At 42.4% G+C, this 21,947-nt stretch overlaps 1 protein-coding gene and 1 long non-coding RNA gene across 15 annotated transcripts; both read right to left on the bottom strand.

Moving 5' to 3' along the window:
- Positions 1-5,121: 5,121 nt before the first annotated feature.
- LOC127294340 (uncharacterized) lies at positions 5,122-10,897 on the bottom strand. 14 transcript variants are annotated; one of them, XR_011742965.1, is made up of 10 exons: positions 10,503-10,897; positions 9,768-10,421; positions 9,299-9,474; positions 8,507-8,695; positions 8,346-8,424; positions 7,929-8,255; positions 7,728-7,805; positions 7,174-7,601; positions 7,045-7,101; positions 5,122-6,921 (listed from the first exon to the last, which is right to left on the bottom strand). It is a non-coding gene; the product is annotated as an uncharacterized lncRNA (long non-coding RNA). The 14 variants fall into 14 exon arrangements; XR_007846562.2 differs by having other exon boundaries at positions 5,122-5,462; positions 6,815-6,921; positions 7,045-7,601; XR_007846564.2 differs by having other exon boundaries at positions 5,122-7,601; positions 9,299-9,333; positions 9,434-9,474.
- An 860-nt stretch (positions 10,898-11,757) lies between these two features.
- LOC127294336 (F-box/FBD/LRR-repeat protein At5g22660) lies at positions 11,758-15,651 on the bottom strand. The gene is made up of 3 exons (XM_051324138.2): positions 14,492-15,651; positions 12,600-12,743; positions 11,758-12,499 (listed from the first exon to the last, which is right to left on the bottom strand). The coding sequence occupies exons 1-3, from the start codon at positions 15,482-15,484 to the stop codon at positions 12,116-12,118; spliced, it is 1,521 nt and encodes a 506-aa protein (XP_051180098.1). The 5' UTR covers positions 15,485-15,651; the 3' UTR covers positions 11,758-12,115.
- Between the last annotated feature and the right edge of the window lie 6,296 nt (positions 15,652-21,947).

Genomic DNA, 21,947 nt, shown 5'->3' on the forward strand with positions numbered 1-21,947 from the left:
CTTACTACTCTCCCTCCAAATAAGAAAGTGGTTGGTTGTAAATGGGTATTTACTATAAAACAAAATTCAGAAGGCAAGGTTGAAAGATACAAGGCTAGATTAGTAGCAAAGGGATATAGTCAAACATATGGGGTGGATTATGATGAAACCTTTGCACCTGTAGCAAAAATGAATACAATCAGGACATTAATCTCGGTAGCCGCTAACCGTAAATGGAAACTATTCCAGCTAGATGTTAAAAATGCATTCCTCCATGGAGAGTTGCAAGAAGAAGTCTATATGGAAATTCCTCCGGGTTTTAATACAAGAGAAACTGAGGGTAAGGTGTGTAAATTAAGGAAATCCCTTTATGGACTAAAACAGTCACCAAGAGCTTGGTTTGGGAGATTTAGAAAGGAAATATGCTTGATGGGTTACCAACAAAGCAATGCAGATCACACCCTTTTCTTTAAGCATTGTAGTGGTAAAATTACAATTCTTGTTGTCTACGTAGATGACATAGTCATTACAGGAGATGATGACAAGGAGATATCACATCTGAAGGAGATGTTGTCAAAATCATTTGAAGTCAAGGACTTGGGGTATCTTCACTACTTCCTTGGAATCGAGGTTGCATATGGTATTCAAGGTATTTATCTCTCACAAAGGAAATATGTACTCGATTTACTTGCGGAGACTGGAATGCTCAATTGTAGACCAGCAATCACCCCCATTGAATCAAATCATCGCACTTTAGCAGAATTTGGTGATCCAGTGGATAAACACCAATATCAAAGACTAGTGGGGCGCTTAATCTACCTATCACACACCAGACCGGACATTGCATATGCAGTTAGTGTTGTCAGTCGATATATGCATGACCCTCGCACCGGTCACTTGGATATTGTGAATCATATCTTACGGTATCTTAAAACCTGCCCTGGGAAGGGTATCTTGTTCTCCAGAAATGGGCACCTAAAGATAGAAGGTTACACAGATGCAGACTGGGCTGGGTGCCTAGATGATAGAAAATCAACCACGGGCTATTGTGTGTTTGTTGGTGGTAACTTGGTTAGTTGGAGGAGTAAGAAACAGAACGTAGTTTCCAGATCCACAGCGGAAGCAGAGTTTAGAGCTATAGCCTCGGGCTTATGTGAGTTGATGTGGCTGCGGATATTATTGATGGAACTAGGGCTCTTTGATAATACACCCCTTCAACTCTACTGTGATAATCAAGCTACAATCAGGCTTGTGAATAATCCCGTTCATCATGATAGGACAAAACATATCGAAATAGATAGACACTTCATAAAAGAGAAGATAGATGGGGGATTAATTCGAGTCCAGTTTGTTAGATCTGGAGAACAAATCGCTGATATGTTGACCAAAGGAGTGTGCAATGTATCTTTTATGAAAATCTGTAGCAAGATGGGGCTCCTAAATATATTTGCCCCATCTTGAGGGGGAGTGTTGGAGTTGTGTTAGATATTTGTATAGTAGAGGGGTTAAAGTAAAAATGCTGTAACATGTATAAGCCTAGTACAGATGAATGGATGAGTGAAGAAGCTGCCAGAAAATATCCCGTGCCTTCCACTTCTTTCCTGTCTAACCTAGAACCAGAAACTGTGAGCCTCGCCGCCGACATATAGCCTATTTATGTATTAAACAAAATGGCCTTTTGTTCCTCGTTAGTAGGTGAAATTAAGTACGGAGTACGTTATCTCTGAGCTGGTACCTGGCTAAAAGGAGGATGCAGGGGCTGGGCGCGTCGCCGGCCACGCGGAAGCGCATCAGAGCAAGTACAATAGAGTCTAGTCAGCTAACTATAAGACATTAAATAATATATTTTAGATGAATTGGAGGAGAGAGAAGAGGATAGAGAATGGAGATGGGCTACTATGCAATAGCCAACTCTTGCACGTGCTCCTAGGCACTTTGTGAGAGTGAAAGGTGGGACATATGTTAGTAAAGTGCTTCATTCTTATAGCCAACTATTATACATGTTAGCTATAAGATGACTACAAATGATATGACAACTTGTTATAGCCAACAGTTGGCTATACTATTGGAATTGCTCTCAGACTGAAAACTCCGCGGCACTAGCTAGAGGGCACTATTATCGCGACGGGATCTACGCCGCCTTGCTCTGGATGCTTGCCAATTCGGTGCGAGGGCTGTGGATTTTGGGGAGAGACGCGCAGAAGCCCAACGAGATTCCGACGGGGGCAGACTCCATAGCTGAGAGCAGGTCTAACATACCCCGTAAACGGCCCAACCCCGTAAAATAACCGCCGATATACGGGGTAGGACTCTACCCGGCCGTCTAGCAGACCCCGTAAAACAGGCCCCCGTGTCGATTTTTTACAGTTTGGACTACGGGGTGGCTTTTGGCCCCTTACTTGTACGGGGCGGGAGGCCGAATACAGGGCCAAACCCTCACTCGTGGCGCGCTGAATATTCAGAAATCGCAACTGCTTCCATGACGGCTGTTGGCGCTCGTCGGTGCCTCCGGCGTGGCGGCGGCTCGGTTCGCCGGTAAATTCGCGCCGTGGGCGCGCAGGTGGGGTTGGGGAGGCGGACGAGGCTGGCGCGGCCGTAGCGGGCGACGGCGCGGCCGGCCGGGCGGCGCGACGGAAGGCGAAGCGCGGCCAAGGCTGCGCGGCCGTAGCGGGCGCGGCCAAGGCCGGGCGCGGCCGTAGCGGGCGGCGGCCAAGGCTGGCGCGGCCCTTGGCGGGCGGGGACGGGGACGGGACGGCCGTGGGCCGGCGGCGCGGGGGCCGGCCGGGCGGCCGGCGGGCAGGGGCTAGGCAGGTGGGGGGCGGCCGGGGCAGGGGCTAGGCAGGGGCGGGCGGGAGGAGGAAGAAGAAGTGGAGAAGGGGATTTTTTTAATTTGGCATATTTCTAGAATATGCCCTTTTACAGTTTAGCGATACGGGGACTGCTAGCTCGGACGAGTTTTCGGCCGATCGAAATGGAATACGGGGCCATTTTTTCGTGTTATACGGGGCGAAAATTTAAGGGGTCTGTTAGACATGCTCTGAGGACGCCCGATCAGGGCAAGTATTCTGTTCGTGGGTGAAGCCGACCCACCGCCGCCAGGGTAAGTATTCTCCTCTTGTGCTTCGAGCTTGACCCGCCGCCACCAAATCCTAGCATATATCCGACCTTCCCTTCTCCATTCTCCAAGCCCCCTTTTCTTAAATTCAATTCCCACAGCATATCCGACCTTCTCCTTCTCACTTCTTTGAGCTCTCCCTCTGAATTCCCACAGCATATCTTGGCGCTTGTCTCTCTCGTGTAATTGCTTGCTGATGATTGGAATTTCCGAGCGTATATAAACCGTATGAACTTGCTATTAAGTATCGATGTGGGACTATTTAACAGGGAATATGAATACCTTTTTTTTGGCCGGGAACGACCCTAGTTATTTTAAGAGCCCAGATTTGAGAGCCAAATCAAAACCCAAGAGCACTCCCTATCTGCGGCTCAGGCTGCAAGTGGAGTCGGGCTGTCTGCGGCGCCCCACAGCCCACCCCACGTAACTGTCGTTGGCGGACACCCGCAGGCAGGAAGAAAAACTACTAGATTTAGATGTGCGCCTTGGCGCACGACCCCGTGGAACAAATGTCAATGTTTATTTTGTATAATTGCGATAAAAATAGCTACCAATATGATAATCCATTTCAGTACAAAGTCTTTGCTCCAAACCAAGTATGGCACGGTGCGCCTTGGCGCACTATCCCGTAGAGTTCGTGCTAATGCTTAGTCTGTATAACCTTCTATCAATAAATTCTTTTGAAAAGTTAGCTTATCTCCCGAGCTCCTGTGGTCTCCTCATATTAAGAAATTTAAAAGTTATATTTATAGGTTTCGAAAAATCGTTAACTAAACCCTAATGGTAGCTAAAATGTTGTATCCTACAAACGTGAAAAATGTCAATTCAAAATATTTTCCATTCTGAGCTACACAAAATGTCTTAATATTTTTAGAAATTTGAATCACTTTACTCGGATCCACGCTTTTATAAATTTTATGTAGCCCAAAATATACGCATTATTTCAAACTGAAAATTTGCACATTTGCGGGATACTTTACTGGCTACATCCTTTTTTCTTCAATAATCTTTGGAACTCAAAAATATGAGTTTTGATTTTTTTTATAAAAATAGGATCACTAATGTGTATGTGCACCAAATTTACTTTTAATTCTTTTGTGTTATCTCCTCGAGCGATTCAGTGGCCATGATTTCTCGGACGTGACTACCGCCACAATGCTACACCCACACGGCTGGGGTACCATGGCATTGCCACGGGTCGGAGACTCGAAGGCCACATATGTTCCCCACGTGATGGAGACTCAAAGGCTGCGGCGCTGCCCAGTTCACGGCCAGATGAGGACTTGGCTTGCTGGTATAGGATGCTCCACCGCCCCCACAGGATGGCGACTGAACTGCCAATGAAATAATAGCAATTTCCTTTTTATACGCCGTGCAAAATTTGTCTGTTGAAATTTATTCAGTTTAAATCTTTTATTAAGTTCATTATTCGGTAGTGTGAGTCAATTGCAAACATCTGCAGCTGAACTGAGCTCTTTTCATCTTTTGTAAGTGACAATTAAAGGGCATGATTGTTGGAGTATTTTACAGCTTGGTTTGGATGAAATGAAATGATGCATGGAGAAAAATAGAAACACTAAATAATAAGGTAGATACTCCATGCCATCTTGCAAACACATGATTCAAGGCAATCTGAAGTTTTTCATAGTTTCTGTTTGACAGAAGAAAAAACCATCAGCTTTCAATATTCAGAGATAGACAACAGTAATACAGCCCTCTGAAGAATTTCAATGTTGATCTTAAAAATTGCAACCTATGAACTTAATGTACCGCACCAAAACAAGCATAGTAGTTCGCTAGACTGCTGCTCAAAGGAACAACTTGAATCTGAAGCAGCTACCCAGATTGATCGGGGAGGACATATTTCCATATCATGGTGCCCTCCATCATTGCAATCACAGTTTTGCAAATCCCACTTATACGGAGGCTCCATCTTTATGGCAAAAACACAGATGTCTCGTAAGGTATAAAAATCATTGAGTACACATGTTGCATTACTCTGACTCCAAAGCAAAACAAACTCGAACTTAACAAGCCTGAACATTTTTTCTGAATGAACCTGAACATATTTGGATATTACAACGTCTAACAAAAACTCCACTAATTGAGTCAATTAAGTAGCTAATGTTTAATATTTACAGTGGAGTTACAACATGCACAAAAAATCCAGGTGACACAGTTCTTTGTGGAAGGACGTTTGGTTCGATGATTTATATCCTCCAAGATAGGTTCCCTCAGTTACTTTCTTTCTCTTGCATTAGGACTGCTTCTTCCAAGGGAACACTCTGACGGAGCTACTCATGCTGACAGCTTTCGCATACCATTTAATATGAAGGCCGATGCAGAATTGGACAAGCTACAAATTTTCCTGCTCAAATGAAGTAGTGACCCAATGTATAAACAGAGCGTATCTTGATATGGTAGTAACAATGTCCTGCTCAAATTAAGTAGTGACTCAATGAAAAACAATATCATATACAAATTAGACAGTGGTGATCGGGCTATGAAATTTCAAAGAGGACCTTTTTCCTGATGTACCAGGAATCAGCGGTAGCGCTTTTTGATGATTAGGCTAAGCTGGGCTAGTGTCCAGTTTAAGGAACATGCACAACAAAACTGCGCTACCAGTGCATTTCAGTCAGGTTCGAAAATCACATAGCAATAACATGATGTAACATTGGAGTTATACAGAAACAGGTAACCGCTAATAAGCAAAGACACGACACGATGAACATCTAAAAGACCAATTAGCTGTGAGTATGAAAAAAACATAGCACTAGCAATCAACAATACACCGCGTATTCTGAAGAGTTCTATCAATAAATCCTGTTGGGTGAACTTTCAGAATAACACAAAGTAAAATAAGAGCATAGCATCTAGGAGATGTTAATAAGTAAAAATACACAGAGTGTCCTACACAATAGATAAGGAAACAAACCACTCGAATTTTTTGTCAGTTCATATCTACATATGAAGTGGAAATAGAATAAACAAGTATATGAATTTAAATAACAACCTGATTTGCTAGGAAGAAAATGGCATGCTCTTCATTTAGGCGCAGAAAAAAGTTACTGATTTCAGTATTTACCTTTCTTTAACTAATACATATGAATGACACCTCTTCCACTTTATTCATTATAAATTAAGTAAAAGCTTTTAAATTTATGGATATATGAAATTTCCCTAACCATGATAGAAAGCCCTATATGCCCCACTATTCTAGTTCTCGTAGTAGCATCTTAAAAACCTTTAATTATTTTGAGCTAAACAAATTACCCTACAACTATGCATGGTATTCTCTCATTTGATGGTTTAATTTGGTTAAACCTGTGTTCCTTGAAACATGTGGAAACAATGTGACCAACTTATGTAAAGAAGAAGCAGGCACTACTATGCAGCTTTAACCTATTGCCTCACTACTGACAGAGAAGGCCACTGGCATATAGAGATGAAACTGAACTAAGGATATACAGTGCAGGGAACCACAAGTTCTGTAGCACAAAAGCCACACAAAGTAGTATCTATGTGCATTGATTGGAAGCAGAAAAATGAACTACAAATGGAAGATGTGAGCGGATGAAGCAAATGCAACGTATTCAGAGGAAGATAGGATAGCATGAAAATCAAATAAACCCATCAGGCTGCACAACCATCACAAAAATGTCAGCAAGCATATGATTTATGGAAACCAAGCCCTACATTCATACAATATTAACTAACCTGACAGTGTACTACTCGCCAGGCTTGATAGCACCATACTTCCTGAACTCAGCTCAAGAATTTCGACAGTTGCATCAACGTGCAGACTGTGTGCTCTCATTTTTGGGCTTGACCAATTGTCATAGAAGCCAGTAAGGAAGCATAAACATCAAATTAATTATCATTTGGTATTCAGAACTCACTCAATTCAACTAAGCAGGGAAAGTGCAGGAAAACAAGACAAAACTTACAATCGATGCATAATACTTCTTGATAGCATCCTTTAATCATACAATCGCCACCATCAACTATATGATACAATTAGCCGAAAGCAGCAATGATCCAAAGCACGATAAACTGATAATATTCAGATACATTACTTTGCTGATGAGCCGTAATTTCTTCATATATGACTTCATGGTTCATGCTGAAGTAAAATTGTAAAAACATGGAAGTCGTATAAGTAAAGTACTTATTCCAGATAACATGGATAGGTTGCCATTTCCTATTTTCCTTCGGAAAGTACCAAATATAACAAATGTAAATGTACAATCGAGCTCTGAGCAAATAAATAAATATATTTTTAATATGTGAGCGGGGCACTATCCCCAACATAAATTCCTCATCAGCAAATTATAGGTAGCAGAGTTGATGGATTTTAACACGCATTTTGCTACTTTGGATGGAGCAGCGCACCTGGTCAAATATTGGTATGCCCCATTATATTTGTTATTGCATGAACTCTTATCCATTTACAAAACTATGGTCACCGTTGCATAAAAACCATATCCACCTTATTTTGAATTAGCTTTTCTTGCAGATTCAGGAGGGAATACAAAATTAGCAAGATAGATATTTGTTTGAATTTTCAATGGACTCAAAAAGGCAAGCAGATATGTACTTTGTCTACTTTGTCTAATATGTAGTTTCTTACCTATTAGCTTATTTTTCCGCAGCAAAGCACGGTGTTTCAGCTAGTATACATAAATCTTCATCCCATTTCCGCAAGACCCTGCAAACAAATCATGTGAGTTTCCACTTTCCACCATGGCTTTACTTGAAAGCTAATTAAAATTTTGCACTGACTTAGAAAATACAAATAGGTGAATGGTAGGTGTACAAGTAGTCAGCTGACCAGTTTTTCTATTCGTCTACATTATAGGGGTAGTGTGAAGAAGCATCAGTGGATTTCCTCTTCTCCTCTTGCCCCTGCCTCCTCTTTGCTACTCCAGAAAGTCCCAAGCTCCAGTTAAGTGGAGGACTCTGTTTCCAAGCAGTAGCAGAGAGAGATCATTTTCAAGCAGTAGCAGAGAGAGACACCTAGATGTGTGGCTGCCTTCTGGACAGAAGGATGACCAAAACGGCGGCGGCCAATTGGGAACTCAAATGGCGGAGGAGGGAAATCCTCCATGACGAACCAGGGCCAGCTTCACTCTTTTTCCCCTTTAAAATACACCTGCACCTAACAAACAAAGAATAAAATCAAATAAACACCAAAAAAGCAGAAATGAAAAATATAATTGACGCCAGCCTAATTGGACTGAGGACATACATAATTTGTAGACACATGGAGTTGACCCAATTAAGTTTGAATCACTACCTCATGCAAAAAAAATTACATCTTCTGCACACTACAAGAAAAGTTACGCAAGTTAAATTATGACTCCGGTAAAGCAAATTTTACATAAGCCACATGGAAATGTGTGTTAGTACCTCAACATCATTGAGGTAGAGAAACTTCAGTCCCTTGAGATGTGCTCGGGCAACAATGTCCATGAACTCTACCGTTCTCCTCACCATCCACACACCAGCCTGATAACCCAAAACAATGCTCATTCCTTGAGACGTCATCTCCGGCAATTTAGGATCCCCATCTTTTTTCAGTCATGCCATGAGATCCTCCTAAAATGCACCCACATAAATCAATTAACCCAGAGGGAGTTATTTACATCAAAGAACCTTGAATCCAATCCTCTACAGGCTTAATAAATCACGCTGAGAAGCTAACATGTATAAATTTTGTTCTTAGGTAGCAGGTTAGGGGCATGCCATGGGAACAACCGTGCGCTGGCAGATAAACAAACTGAACTTTGTATAACTAATCCTAGTTTTTGTAATCATAAATCAAATCCTATACTGGTTTCATTGATCATACAATGCAGATATTATGTACACATTTGAGCAGAAAATTAAATACTAAAATACCCATTTTTGCAGGCCTGGCTCTGCATATATGCACCAACAACCACATGGAAATACTTAAGGACCTAGGAAATGCCAAACATATCCCACATAGCCATAAGAGATCCAAGCTATATTACATATAAAAAATCAAAGGTGATAAAAGAGAAATAGATTGTTGAACACTTCAAAATTCTAAAAAGCAAATGGATTATGGTGACAAAAGAGAAAACATATACTCGAAATTCAAAATTCATAGAAGCAAATGAATTATGATGATAGAAAAGACTTAAAGGTGATAGTATGGGAAAATATTGAATTTACCGGTGGTCATTTAGCTTCCTTTGCAGAATTAGCAACTGCATCAAATCCAACATAGGCAAATAAAACTACTGTGGATCTGGTTACAACACCTTTGAAACCATTTGACATAAATGGTGGCCAGTTTGATACATCTACCTCAAACACACCAGCAAGTACATTGACTATCCCATGAATATCTGCATCACGTAAGCAACTGCATCACTACATCAAATCGAACACAGAAAAGAGCACAAACAAGTAAATAGTCAATTGAACAAAGATACTAAATGCATCATATAAGGTGTTGGGTCTGTTATGAAAAGACACTAAATGCATAGCTGAACCACCATGAAGACATAAGTATTACTATAATTTTCAAGACTTAAACTGTGGGCATATCATGTTATTTAGACAGTATGGAATTTTCTAAATATTATTTAAGTCGAAGTTGCAAGAAGAATTGAAATTCATGAAAAGGCAAAGGGTATACCATGGCAACTCAACAACAACATTCTGATGTAAAAGCTCTTGGATTTGATGCTGCCTCAATTTCTAAATTTCTTCAAGCTTGGTACACAGGTTGCGATGTAGCATTTTGCATCTTGGTTCTCATACATTGCATGTAAAGAGAGCAACAAACAATAAATCTAAAATGTGTAGGTGTCCTACAAATAAAGAGCTGCAATTTAGATCTACAAAAAGGAGCTACTATCTCCCTGTAAGGACTTATTCACGAGAATGCTGGCTAAAATAACAACAATGACCTACAAATAATCTCTTTGCCCATACCATCGAAGAAGACCAGCCTAATATAACCAAAATCTGAAGAATACTGTATACACCCTGCTCTGGAGTAATTCATGCCAAAAAAATAATTATCCATGAAACAAAACTAACAAACCTTCAGGTCACACATCAAACATACAAGCCAAATTAAAAAGGGGGAAGTCGAGAAACATGACCAAATTGGCAGTATGGAGCCAAATGGATTGGATGCTCATGACAACCGCATCGAATCTTGAAGCATCCATCCCCTCTCCCTCTCGTCGTTGCCGAGGACCACCACCACGTGCTGCCACTTCCTGTCAACAATAATATTTGGTAGAGTTTTCATCAAGCAACTTATGAGCATACTAAAACCGATCTGCACCAACAAATAAAGTTGAGATTTTCTTTGTTCCTTGAGAGAGAGAGAGAGGAAAGAAAGAGAGGGAGAGGAGATAACATGCTGGTCTCCTTTGAAGAAGAGGAGGAGGAGGGCAGGTTCCTGGGCTGCTGACCTGCGTCCTCGGTGACAAAGTAGGCTAGGGAATCGCGTGCTCCTACTCGCAACAGCCCCCAACAACTCCGTGGTGGTGCTGGCCCGCCCCTTGCTCTTCTTCGTCATTAGTAGGTCAGGCAACCTCCTCCATGTATCTTATGTCCTGCTCCCGCCCAAGGCCTGCGCCCAGCTCGTCCTGCACGCGGCGCTCGAGCCCAAGACCGGCGCTGTACCGCCCGGCCATGGCCATGAATGGAGATCGGGCAAAGGAGGGAGTGGTGGCTGTAGCCCAAGCAGGGGGAAGAGGAGAGGGCACGAGAGAGGAGAGGCAGGAGAAAAATCGCCAGCCTCGCGCGGGGATTGGGACAAAAGCGGCTAGGGTTTCCTCCATAGGATCCTCCTTTTATACTAACGCGGTAAAAAAACGGACGGCCTAGATTTGCCTAGGTAAAATCCTATGGCCAGTCAATTCAGATTTACCTAGAGGCTCGGTGAGGGTGCGCCTATTATACCTTTAGATGCGGAATTTTGCGGGCCGCCTGCGGTACTCACAAATTCCAAATATTGACGTTGTAGGAAAGCGAAGGAGCTCCTTCATGCTCGTGAATCACGGGTGATCGTGCCTGAGGTAGTGCGGCTTCCGCGTGCGCCAGCGTAGGAAGGTGAGCGAAGGGAAGGGGATCCATCGGGAGAATAGAAAAAGGAATACGGAACCGATACAATGGCAATGTACAGTAATATGCGATTTGGTGAGAGGGTAAAATGGTCCAAAAATTGTTGGACGAAAATTTTGGCAGAAACCTTAGCTCCTTTATTCTTAGGTATAGATATAGATAATAAGAGCATGCCCAATGCACTGCCCTAGAGCTACTGCCTCACACCTTTAACTAGGTTCGGGTGGTCCAAAGTAAATTCCACAAAGAGCACCATGTCATCCTCTTTGTGGATGATGACATGCATAGCCACAGAATGTTCTACTCCTACTATTTGTTTTGTGTATAGAGAAGATCTGAGAATAAATGGCAAGGGGCTAGCATTTGTGCCTTACTGGTCCAGGATGCTGCATACCCCATAGAACAGCAGTAACTCCGAAAACAATTGACCTGGCAAGTATACGCAAATCAATCACAAGTTCGGAACACACAGTGCCACAATCTGCGACCTAACATTTAGATAAATTAGCACGACAGTAAAAAAGAACACCAATTAGCTCATAAATCACAAATCCTCACCAGCGCAAAGTCTCGTATGTTTAGCAAAAACCATGCAATCTAAAACCATTTTCATCATATCACAGCTAGCTAGTGAAATCGTCATGAAAAGAGCTACAGTGGTCTGCGATTGCCAACCTAAAAACAGTGATTGCAACAGAATGGTAGTGAGAACCAACAATGTTACTTCTAACTTCGACATGTGAGCTTATCATGCTACCAGAACAAGGAGGCTGGGCGAATCTTCAAGCGTTCAACAATTCTCCAATGGTGTCTTGGATCCACATACGTGAGAGTTGAGCAACAGAACATTAGCAACTTCCAGAGAAACTTAGTTTGCAAGACGAAATACATAGCTGTTGTGGCTTACTGACTTCCGTAGTTTGCAAACGGGTCACGAAGAGAAAAATCAGATCCTCTCTTGATGCTCCGAATGTAACCTCCTTCAGGATCTGAACAGCTAGTGACCAGCACCGAGGAGGCTTTACTGGCCCGTTTCATGGTCCTCAAACTCGCCACTTTGGAATCCACCTCTTCCATCGAAGTGACACTGGCGGCCACCAGAATCACCACCTCCTTCAGCACCAATGCACTCTCAAAGAAATATCTGAGGAAGGCAAGCTCACTTCGGTCCCCTCGGAAATCATGGAGAACCAGCAGCTTGATGCTCGACCGAATGCATTCTATGGTACCAGACTCATGCCAGAACTTAAGGTTGAGCTTGCCAGTGGATTGATCAGTGTCTCCAGACTGAAAATTCAATCAAGTGAATGTCCATGCAGTTCATCAGGTATTGATAGCAATTAGCAATGACGCAAATGAATCCCAACATAAGTGTCGGGGGCTTCACCTTGATGTGGAGCGTCTCAACATCGGGAAAGCATCTGAGAACACTGGGAATCATTTTGGCATCGTTACGGACCCCGAAACGCACCTCCAATGCCAGGATCCTCACACTTGGTACCATGGAGCTTGGGCTCACCCTTGTCCTGCCCTGCAATTGCAATCAAAATCTTGTATATACTATTTAGAGGCTCCTTACACACCACCACAATCATCCTAGGAGATGTTCTATTTGGAAAGTTGAATTTTCATTTCGAGGTTTCCATTAAAAGAGAAAAAATAGGTTGGCGCGTGTTAAATCGGACGTTTACCGCTCACCAAACTAAAACTAACCTATGTACAGTGTTATAGATACGATCACGAGATGGATGTGGTTAATTTGGACTCTTGAATCCATTCACCAGCAAAGACTTAACTAAGGGTTGCCAGTACTAGTATGTCTTTCTTTTACAGTCTCATATATCAGAAAAAAAAATTATGTCTTTCAAAATTCTGAACCTTGCAGGCGCACACTTATATTTTTTTTACTTTCTTTTTGTTCATCATTTTGACCGATAGCTAAATGTTCACTAGATACTGTCATCTAGCATCGAGGATATTATTTCGGCCAGCCGTAGACATCAATTCAACAGAAAAAAAAAGAGAATTAATGAGATAAGTTAGGAAATCTAATGCTTGATTTGTTTCTACCCTACTAGAGGGTATCTGTTCAAAATGGCAAATAGGCAAGCTTTCAAGATAGAGTTGCTCATGCAGGATGAAGAAACTGACACAAGTGACGGTCATATGTGACAGTGTGCTGAAGGCGATGGTTCAGTTATTTCCTATCTTCTCCACACAATATCTAAGCATCAGATGGTAGAAAGCTTATATTCTGTTTCGATCAACATGTCCGTATTCAGAATTTACATTTAATAGACATATTGTTTCAGTTTACACACTAAAGAGCTTTCTAATATTTATATTTGAGCTTTGCTTTGGTACACCCCTTAGAGAAGTTCATAAATTCCGATGCAGATCAAAGGTGGAGACTGAAACTTACCCCTATAATAAAAAAAGGTCGTATAGTCTTTTGCACCCAAATTAATCCATTTGATCTATTTGAATCTGCAGGCTGGTGCGGCAATAGCCATGGGTATCTTCGCCGAGGACAGATGTGCTGCAGGCCAGCAGACAGCTATAGTGCACAAAGATTCAATGTAAATCCACCAGCCGTAGCGATCTGACTTTATCCGAATGCCCTGATCTTTGAAGTCTTGTAACCTCAACTAATGGGGCCGTATAGAGTTTCTTTGCTTCAAATTCCGCATTAGGTTCTACCCTATTGGAGAATTGACTACTGAAAAGACTACACACTCCATCTAACATCATCATTAATCAAGAAAGCTCCCATGTTTCGTAAGCATGTAGAACTGCAAGATGATACATCAAGCTTTTAGTTCCACCTACTAGTAGCCAATTGAGAGCCTAATGTACAGCGTTCCTGTGGGCAACAATATATCGCCAGGTCATGGGGCAGTGTACAGAAACAAAGCTCTATCACCAATTGTTAATTCGTACCAAAATTAGCATTGATGGTCCTTCATCCTAAGATAATGTTTGTAAATTTATGCCATTAGTTCCTCCTTTGTGAATCAATAGGTGGACATTGTTTGTCATGATCTCAGAAGTGTTGATGTGTCTGCAATTATATAGTAACTGTTTGTATGCCATACTAAAAAAATTATCCATATATTAAATAAACCCAATTTCACAAAAAAAAACCATATAATGATACTATATTTTAATTAATACTTATGTGTTCTTTATAATTAGTAGTGCACCAAATAAGATAAGTAAGATCTCCAATTAACATTGATTGTTTATGAGTTTACAATGAATAAAGTAAAGATGAGGCACCTTGATAACGGTGTTGCCGACCTCTAGGACTTGCGTTCCTGGGTCCAGCTCCAAGCATCCTAACAAGTTCAGGTTGGGGGCATGGCCAATCTTGACCTTGGTGCAGCTGTCGTCAGGGGTAGAAGCTTCGGAAAGGATGATCCTCTCAAGGCGTGGGGCGTCCACCACGAAGATTTCTTCAAAGAAGCACCCAATGAGCAGAATGCACCGGAGGCTTTGACTGACAAGGCGGAGGCGAAGCTTGAACAGATTGGCTTCGACATAGAGCGTCTCCAGCACGGGGCTCCTGTCGAGGATGTAGTCCAGATCCTTGCTGTCCATGAAGATGCCGCAGAGCCCGAGCTCCAGGAGGTTGGGGAAGGAGGCGGCGCGAGGGAGGCCGGTCGTGTCAGGGAACTTCCAGAGGCCGAGGTAAAGGCGGGTGAGGGTGGCCATGTCCAAGAAGGTAGCGGGGAGCACAATGTTGAGCGGCCACCGGCGGCTGACGAGGACGAGTTCCTGGATACCGTTGGCAACGAGGAGGTCGAACCAGCGCGTGAGCGGGCCGTGGAACTCCTCCAAGTAGCTGCTGGTGAGGTGGACGCAGCGGAAGGGCCCCGGGTGCGCGGCGAGGACGCGGGAGACGGCGGAGGTGACGCGACGCGCGTCGGCACGAGCGCCTGCGGTGCTTTCGACGGGGAGGAGGTCGGCGTCGACGAGGACGAGCGGGGCGGAGCGCCAGACCCCGCGCCAGCGGCGGGAGAGCGCGGCGGTGCGGCCGGCGTCCTTGACGGGGAGACGAGAGACGATGTCTCCGAGGAGCGCGTCGGGGAGGCGGCTGACGCGGTCGACGGCGTCGTGCGAGGGGAGGGCGGAGAGGCGAGCGGCGGCGGACACGGGCGGGTCGGGGAGGATGTAGTGGATGCAGGAGAGCAAGCGGGCCAGGACGCCTTGGCGTTGGATCTCCATCGCCATCTTGGTGTCAATGGGGCCGATCGGCCCTAGGATGTCCATGGCCGCCGCCGGCGGAAGCGCCGCCGTGGGGACGAGGGTTTGGAGCGGCGTCGCTGTTCAGTGGAATGGAGCAGGAATGGGGAAATGCTGCAGATTGTTGGAAGAAGCAAAGGTGGGCCCAAATATTGGAGGCCCAAATTCCTAAATAGAAAATACTCCCTCCAGTCCAATAATTGACTAAATCTGCATCAACTATTTAAGCCGGAGGAAGTACAATTTCAAAAAAGATCGTTGCATGAAAATCAGTGTTCAAAGTATTTTTTTTCTTAGAAAAACAATGTCTCGTGTCAAAAAAGAAAAACAACATCCAAAATCTCTATGAGAAGTTGTTTCTTCAAATCGAGAAAAGTATTGCTAGCTCTTCGCATCTGCATTAATCTCAATGTTCAGATATGATGACTATTAGTACTGACTTAAAAATGATTATTGTTTAGCCATTTGAGAAATGCACTTGCTCATTAACCGCCAATCAAAAATTCAAATATCTTGCACTAATCAACTTTTTCATAGTTAAATTTATAAACAGTTGCCCCCCCCTAGGCCATCGGAGGAGGATCCCTGACTAAAAAAAGAGACGCCCCGCTCCCGTCCCCCCCCCCCCCCCCTAAGGCGGCTGGAGCGTGATACGTCCAAAACGTATCTACTTTCCCGAACACTTTTGCTATTATTTTGCCTCTAATTTGTGTATTTTGGATACAACTAACACGGACTAACGCTGTTTCAGTGAATTACAGGTGTCTCGTTTTTGTGCAGAAATCCAACTTGCGGGAAAATCCTCGGAATTTATGCAGAAGGCCCTATTTTCCCAGAATACTGACGGAGCCAGAAGGTCAAGTAAGGTGGAGGCCCGAGGGCCCCACACCATAAGGCGGCGCGGCCTAGGGGGGCCCGCGCGGCCCTATGGTGTGGCCCCCTCGGCCGGCCTCCGACGCCCTCCTTCGGACTACTTATTGGCCTCGACCTAAAAACGCACGGAGAGAAGTCGAAGTCGCCAGAAACCCTCCAGAACGCCGCCACATCGCGAAACTCCGTCGCGGGAGCCAGAAGTCTCCGTTCTGGCACTCCGTCGGGACGGGGAATTGGAGGAGATCATCGCCATCATCACCGCCAACGCCTCTACATCAACCAGCCATGTTTCCCCCATCCATGTGTGAGTAATTCCCCCGCTGTAGGCCGAAGGGGATGGTAGGGATTGGATGAGATTGGTCATGTAATAGCATAAGATTGTTAGGGCATAGTGCCTAGTGTCCGTAATTGGTACTTTGATGATATTGTTGCAACTTGTTATGCTTAATGCTTGTCACTAGGGCCCGAGTGCCATGATCTCAGATCTGAACATGTTATTGTTTCATCAAGATATTCATTGTTTATGGTCTTACCTATAAGTTGTATACACATGTCGCTGTCCGGAACCAATGGCCCCGAAGTGACAAGAATTGGGACAACCGGAGGGGATGGTAGTGATGTGAGGATCACATGTGTTCACGGAGTGTTAATGCTTTGCTCCGGTACTCTATTAAAAGGAGTACCTTAATATCCAGTAGTTTCCCTTTAGGCCCGGCTGCCACCGGCTGGTAGGACAAAAGATGTTGTGCAAGTTTCTCATTGCGAGCACGTACGACTATAATTGGAACACATGCCTATTGATTGCTTTGTACTTGGACACCGTTTTATTATTATCTGCAAATGCCCTGCTATGATTGTTACATGAGTTTCTCTCATCCATGCAACGCCAGTTCAACCGTCCCCGTGCCTACGTATTTTAATCCTGCTTTGTTTACTAAAATCACTACCGCTGTCTTTGTTACTCGTCTGTTGTTATTTCACTACTGCTACTGCTATAAAACTGTTACTACTGATAAACTCTTGCGAGCAAGTCTGTTTCCAGGTGCAGCTGAATTGACAACTCCGCTGTTAAGGCTTCCAAGTGTTCTTTGTCTCCCCTTGTGTCGAATCAACAAATTGGGTTTTACTTCCCTCGAAGACTGTTGCGATCCCCTATACTTGTGGGTCATCAAGACTATTTTCTGGCGCCGTTGCCGGGGAGCATAGCTTTATTTGTAAGTTCACTTGGATTGATATTGTTCGCTGCAAATTCTCCATCATGGGTAAACCTCACGATACTAAGGTCGCCATATTACCATCCACTACAAGAAAAGGTACAACTCTGAGTACCTCTGCTGCTCTTGATTCACCATCTGTGATTGATAAACTTGTTTCACCGCCACATGCTTCACATGCGGGTACTTCTGCTGAATCTGAAAACTCTCATAATATTGATAATATTTCTGCTATGCTTGATGATAGTGGTTCATTGGGATCCTTTCTAGATGCTACGATTGCTAGGTCTAGACAAATTGAAAATACTGAAACTCCTAATGCTACTACACCTGTTAATTCACCTGAACTTGATTATTCTAGTGATGATCCTGATGAAGATTATGTGGAGCTTAATGATGATTTTATTGAAAAATGTAATGCTACTACTGATGCAAGAAAAATTAAAAAGTTGCTTGCAGAACATGCTGTTAGATATAAATTGTCTCCTGATCCTAAGTTTGCCACATCTCCTATAAACATTAAGGATAAAGATTATGATTTTTCTCTTGATTTATCTCATATAGCTATTGTTAAGAAAACACCCTTTTGTGGTACTGAAAAAGAAAGTGCTGTTGAACACATGATTGAGCTATCTACTCTGAGTAGCTTGTTTTCTGATGATGTTAAGAAGCGTACTTACTTTGTTGCTAAAATCTTTCCATTCTCATTAAAGGATGACGCTAAAACTTGGTATAATAGTTTGCCACCTAATTCTATTAAAAGTCCAAAAGAATTGCTTGATGTTTTCTTCCGTAAATACTTTCCTGCTAGTGCTCAACATATTGCTTTGCAGAGAATCTATAATTTTGACCAGGGAGATGGAGAGAAATTGCCTGAGGCTTGGGCGAGATTTTGCTCTCTTATTAGAGCTCGGCCTGATCATGATTTGGAAAAGCATGATTTACTTGATATATTTTATAGTGGACTAACCATTGAGTCTAGGGCATACCTGGATAGTTGTGCTGGTTGTGTTTTCAGGAAAAGAACTCCAGACGACGCTGAAGAATTATTGGCTAAAATAGGCCGGAATCATGATGATTGGACTACGCCTGAACCAACTCCAACGCCGATACTAAAGAAGATGGGTTTAATTAAATTGAATGATGAAGATATGAGGGAAGCCAAGAAGTCTCTCAAGGAGAAAGGTATTAAATCTGAAGATGTGAAGAATCTTCCTCCCATAGAAGATATATGTGAGATAATTCCCCCTTCATCCATGATTGAGGTAAACTCCCTTCAACGCTTTACTAGAGAAGATATTCCGTATTCAAAACCTCCTGCGCAATGCTTAGATGAGTTTGATAATTATATTATTAAGCAAGAAAATTTTAATATGAGAGTAGAGAATCATTTAATGGAAAATTCTCGAGCTATTAGTGAATTGCATGATATTGTAGAGAGAACCTCCAATGATGTTAAGATGCTTGTTAAACATTTTCATATGGTTCAAACTCAAATTGATCAACTCACTAAAGTGCAAAATGACTTGTTGGGAAATAATTCTAAAGAAAAACATGCTTATGAAGTAACAACTAGAGGTGGTGTTTCTACTCAGGATCCTTTATATCCTGAGGGACATCCCAAAAGAGTTGAACAAGATTCTCAACGAACAAAAACTAGTGCTCCATCTAAGAAAAAGAAAAAGAAACATAAGGATGTTGTAGAATCCTCTGAACCTGTTAATGATCCTAATAGTATTTCTATTTCTGATGCTGAAACTGAAAGTGGTAATGAACATGATAAAGATAATGATAAGAATGATACTCCTGATAAAGAAGAGGTTGAAGAAGAACCTGAAAAGCATGCTAAAAATAAAAAGTATACTAAAGAAGATTTTATTGCTGAGAAACATGGTAATGAAAGAGAACCTTGGGTTCAAAAGCAAATGCCTTTTCCTGCTAAGAAACTAAAATCAAAGGAAGAAGAACACTATAATAAATTTTGTGATTGGATGAAACCTTTATTCTTGCAAATCCCTTTGACTGATGCTATTAAATTGCCTCCTTATTCAAAGTATATGAAAGATATTGTTACTAACAAAAGGAAAATCCCCAATGAGGAAATTTCCACTATGCTTGCTAATTACTCTTTCAATGGCAAAGTGCCAAAGAAGTTGGGCGACCCAGGTATACCTACTATTCCTTGTTCTATTAAGAATAATTATGTTAAAACTGCTCTATGTGACTTGGGAGCCGGTGTTAGTGTTATGCCTTTTTCTCTTTATAAGAGACTTTACTTAGATAAGTTGATACCTACTGATATATCTTTGCAAATGGCTGATAAATCTACTGCTATTCTTGTTGGTATATGTGAGGATGTTCCTGTTCAAGTTACTAATAACTGCTTGATATTAACTGATTTTGTTGTGTTGGAAATGCCTGAAGATGATAATATGTCTATTATTGTTGGGAGACCTTTTCTTAACACCGCATGGGCTGTTATTGATTGCAATAAAGGAAAGGTTACTTTCAATGTTGATGATAAGGAGCATACCGTTTATTTCCCCAAGAAGATTGATAAAGTATGTGGAGTCAATACTATTTCTAATGTGAAAACTATCAAAGTTGGAACTATTGATTATCCTATATATGAGCCTAAAGAAGAATATCAAACTCTCGTGATTGGATCCATATCAATACAATTCAAGGTAACATGATTGATTTGAGGTTTATTTCTTCTTATGCTATGTAAAATTTATTTGGTGGCAAGACTTGATCAACCTTGTTAACAAATACTTTTTATATGCATAGAGGAGGTAAACAACATCTCTTTCTTCCTCCACTTGCTCTAGTTGCTGTAGCACTTTTAATTTGCAAAGTTCCTTAGTTAATTGGGGATTTCAAAATTTTCCTGGCCAGTAATAATAAACTAAATACCCAGAAATGTGCATTTTTCAAAGTTTTCAAAAATTCACAAAAATTATACCGTTGGTCCTATTTTTCGACGAGGCACCTGGGAGCACCAGAGGATGACCTGTGGGGCACCCCAGGGTGCCACACCACAGGCCGGCGCGGCCAAGGAGGGGGGCGCGCCACCCTGTGGTGTGGGCCCCTCCTTGCCCCTCTATCTCATCTCTTTCTCCCAGCATCTTCTCTCTCCCGAAAAAACTCGAACCAGCTTTCTCTCACTCGCGTTTTTGCTCAAGAGCTCAGGATTTTTCGATCTCTTTGCTCAGCCCAGATTTCTGTCTGAAATTTGGCACATTTGCTCTCCGGTATGTGACTCCTCCACCTATCCAAGTAGAATTTTGTTTGGTTGAGTATATCTTGAATATTTTGCTGCTGTAGGTAACATGTTTAGTGAGCTTGCATGCTTGTTCTAAGTTGTATAAACTAGTTTTGATGCATGATTAGTACTCTAGCATGTTCCTATAGTAGTTCCCCTTGATTATATGTCACCAAATCAAATTTTATTTTGTTTGTTGAAAATTTCAGAAAATGGAGTGGAGTAGATATCAACTTAACCAACAAGAATTGGAGGTCCAACAAGTTATGAGAGTGAATCGTGAAGAGGGAGTATACCCCTCTTACTACCCGTGCGTGGATTTCATGAGAAGCGCGGGAATATTGGAAGATGTTCGGAGTCTAATTTCTCGAGCAGGGCTGAGTGATTTTGTTGAAGGAGAGCCAAGACAATATGCAAAATTAACTATGTCTTTTGTGCAGGACTTTAAGTTCAATTGGTCGCGATCTAACCCCATGGTTCAGTATAAAATTTACAATAAAGCTGTCAACTTGCCATTCAGTGATTTTTGTGCAGCAATTAGAGTACCGCAATGGGGATCATGCGAGAAGATAAGGGGATCGCCGCAAGAACTCTTAAGCCTCTTCAAGATGATTTGCTATGGAAGGAGTTTCTCAGAGGATAGTGGTAAAATCACTAGCATTCAGCTCCCGGCTATCCGCTACTTTGCCTATTTCATTACTAAATGCGTTCTTGCTAGAAAGATTGGTGGTAAACTTTCTATCCCGGATTTAGCTTTTCTAGCTGCGGCACTGCAAAGTAGTATGACTTATAATTTGGGGGCATTGATAGCTTATAGACTCGCTACTAACCGTGAGAAAGGTGGAATTTGTGGAGGTCTCATCGCCTCTCGTTTACTAGCTTTTCATAATGTAGAACCTCATCATTTTGATATTCCATTCTCCATAAAAAAACTTGACATAGCCTCTATGATTAAACATGAATTTGTTTCTGATTCCTCCAACTTGGGTAACCTGTTTTACAAGGTGACATTTTATAAGAAAGTCTGGAGAATAACTAAGAAAACTGAGAAACTAGTAAGATTGCCTGCGCCTGTTCTGTCTAACCTTGATTCCAGGGGAGATTGGTCGGTCACAGAAGGTGCACTGGATGCACACAT

The sequence above is a fragment of the Lolium perenne genome, chromosome 4, assembly GCF_019359855.2.
Source record: "Lolium perenne isolate Kyuss_39 chromosome 4, Kyuss_2.0, whole genome shotgun sequence".
Lineage (NCBI taxonomy): Eukaryota > Viridiplantae > Streptophyta > Magnoliopsida > Poales > Poaceae > Lolium > Lolium perenne.

What these genes read in the sequence shown, in the direction of transcription:
- LOC127294336 (XM_051324138.2), bottom strand. Translation starts at nt 15,484, where the DNA reads ATGGACATCCTAGGGCCGATCGGCCCCATTGACACCAAGATGGCGATG. An exon ending in TCGGCAACACCGTTATCAAG is followed by an intron (nt 12,744 to 14,491) that starts GTGCCTCATCTT and finishes TTGCAATTGCAG; the next exon opens with GGCAGGACAAGGGTGAGCCC. An exon ending in TTGAGACGCTCCACATCAAG is followed by an intron (nt 12,500 to 12,599) that starts GTGAAGCCCCCG and finishes TTGAATTTTCAG; the next exon opens with TCTGGAGACACTGATCAATC.